We start from the raw sequence: 1,386 nt of genomic DNA on the forward strand, positions 1-1,386 counted from the left end.
CTGTGTAATCTGTAATAAGCAGGTGGTGTCTGGTCTGTCCGCTGCAGGCTGGTCTGGTCACCATGGCGACGGACGTGGGCTCGCCGCAGCGCTTCTTCCACATGCCGCGGTTCCAGCACCAGGCGCCGCGGCAGGTGTTCTACAAGCGGCCGGACTTCGCGCAGCAGCAGGCCATGCAGCAGCTGACCTTCGACGGGAAGCGCATGAGGAAGGCTGTGAACAGGAAGACCATCGACTACAACCCGTCTGTCATCAGATACCTGGAGGTACGCCGCTGTCCGCCCGCTGGGCTCAGCGCGGTTCTGACCCACCTTAACCGCTCCACTTTGCCTGTTTTCAGAACCGCCTGTGGCAGCGGGACCAGCGGGACCTGAGGGCCATCCAACCGGACGCCGGCTGCTATAATGACGTGAGTCCTGATGGCGGCGAGGCGCCGGGCGTGCGGTCTGGTCTGGATCAGAACCTGACTCTGTGTTCTCTCTGCAGCTGGTTCCCCCGCTGGGCATGCTGAACAACCCCATGAACGCCGTCACCACCAAGTTCGTCAGAACCTCCACCAACAAGGTCAAGTGTCCCGTCTTCGTCATCAGGGTGAGCCGCCGCTGCCGTGTCGCATCACTTCCTGTGTGTGTCTGGATCTAAGCGGTTCTGCTGGTTCTGTGTGCAGTGGACCCCTGAGGGCCGGCGCCTGGTGACCGGAGCGTCCAGCGGAGAGTTCACCCTGTGGAACGGACTCACCTTCAACTTTGAGACCATCCTGCAGGTAAAGGTCCACAGGCAGGGCAGCCGGGCCCTCCAGAACCGCTGCCGGTTCTATCAGACCCGTGGGGGAGATGATTCAGAACTGTTCTCTGGACTCCTGAACCGGTTCCAGGTCCAAACGGTGTCAGCCTGCTGTGATCTGATTGGTTGCAGTCACCAGTGATGTCATGCTCTAAACTCATTCCACTGGATCGTCTTTAGAACCCCAGAGAACCCGGTCTGTCGGTCTGTCGGTCGGTGGTGGAGCAGAACCTCGGTTCTCTGTGCGGTTCTGGTTTGAGCAACCACCTTACCCCCCGCCCCCCTCTGTGTCTGCAGGCCCACGACAGCCCGGTGCGCGCCATGACCTGGTCCCACAACGACATGTGGATGCTGACGGCGGACCACAGCGGCTACGTCAAGTACTGGCAGTCCAACATGAACAACGTGAAGATGTTCCAGGCTCACAAGGAGGCCATTAGAGAAGCCAGGTTACCTTCCTTCCTCTCTCTGTAGCTCAGGCCACCAGGGGGCGCCGCTGCAGGCTGCTGCTCATTACTGCACCAAGGGCCCAGTTCTGAATAAAGTCATCCTCCTCACACTGGGCCAGCCCCGTCATCAATAAAGGGATCAATAAAGTTCTGC

At 59.9% G+C, this 1,386-nt stretch overlaps 1 protein-coding gene across 1 annotated transcript in view; it reads left to right on the forward strand.

Moving 5' to 3' along the window:
• The first annotated feature begins 22 nt into the window (after positions 1-22).
• wdr33 (WD repeat domain 33) overlaps positions 23-1,386 on the forward strand; it is a 22,267-nt gene continuing 20,903 nt past the window's right edge. The window contains exons 1-5 of the mRNA XM_015404690.1: positions 23-266; positions 341-409; positions 487-591; positions 668-763; positions 1,081-1,232. Coding sequence (XP_015260176.1) covers positions 63-266; positions 341-409; positions 487-591; positions 668-763; positions 1,081-1,232 — 626 coding nt within the window. The 5' untranslated portion in view covers positions 23-62. The remainder of the gene's footprint in view (positions 267-340; positions 410-486; positions 592-667; positions 764-1,080; positions 1,233-1,386) is intronic.

This window comes from Cyprinodon variegatus, unplaced genomic scaffold (genome assembly GCF_000732505.1).
Source record: "Cyprinodon variegatus isolate N-32 unplaced genomic scaffold, C_variegatus-1.0 Scaffold1830, whole genome shotgun sequence".
Classification (NCBI taxonomy): domain Eukaryota; kingdom Metazoa; phylum Chordata; class Actinopteri; order Cyprinodontiformes; family Cyprinodontidae; genus Cyprinodon; species Cyprinodon variegatus.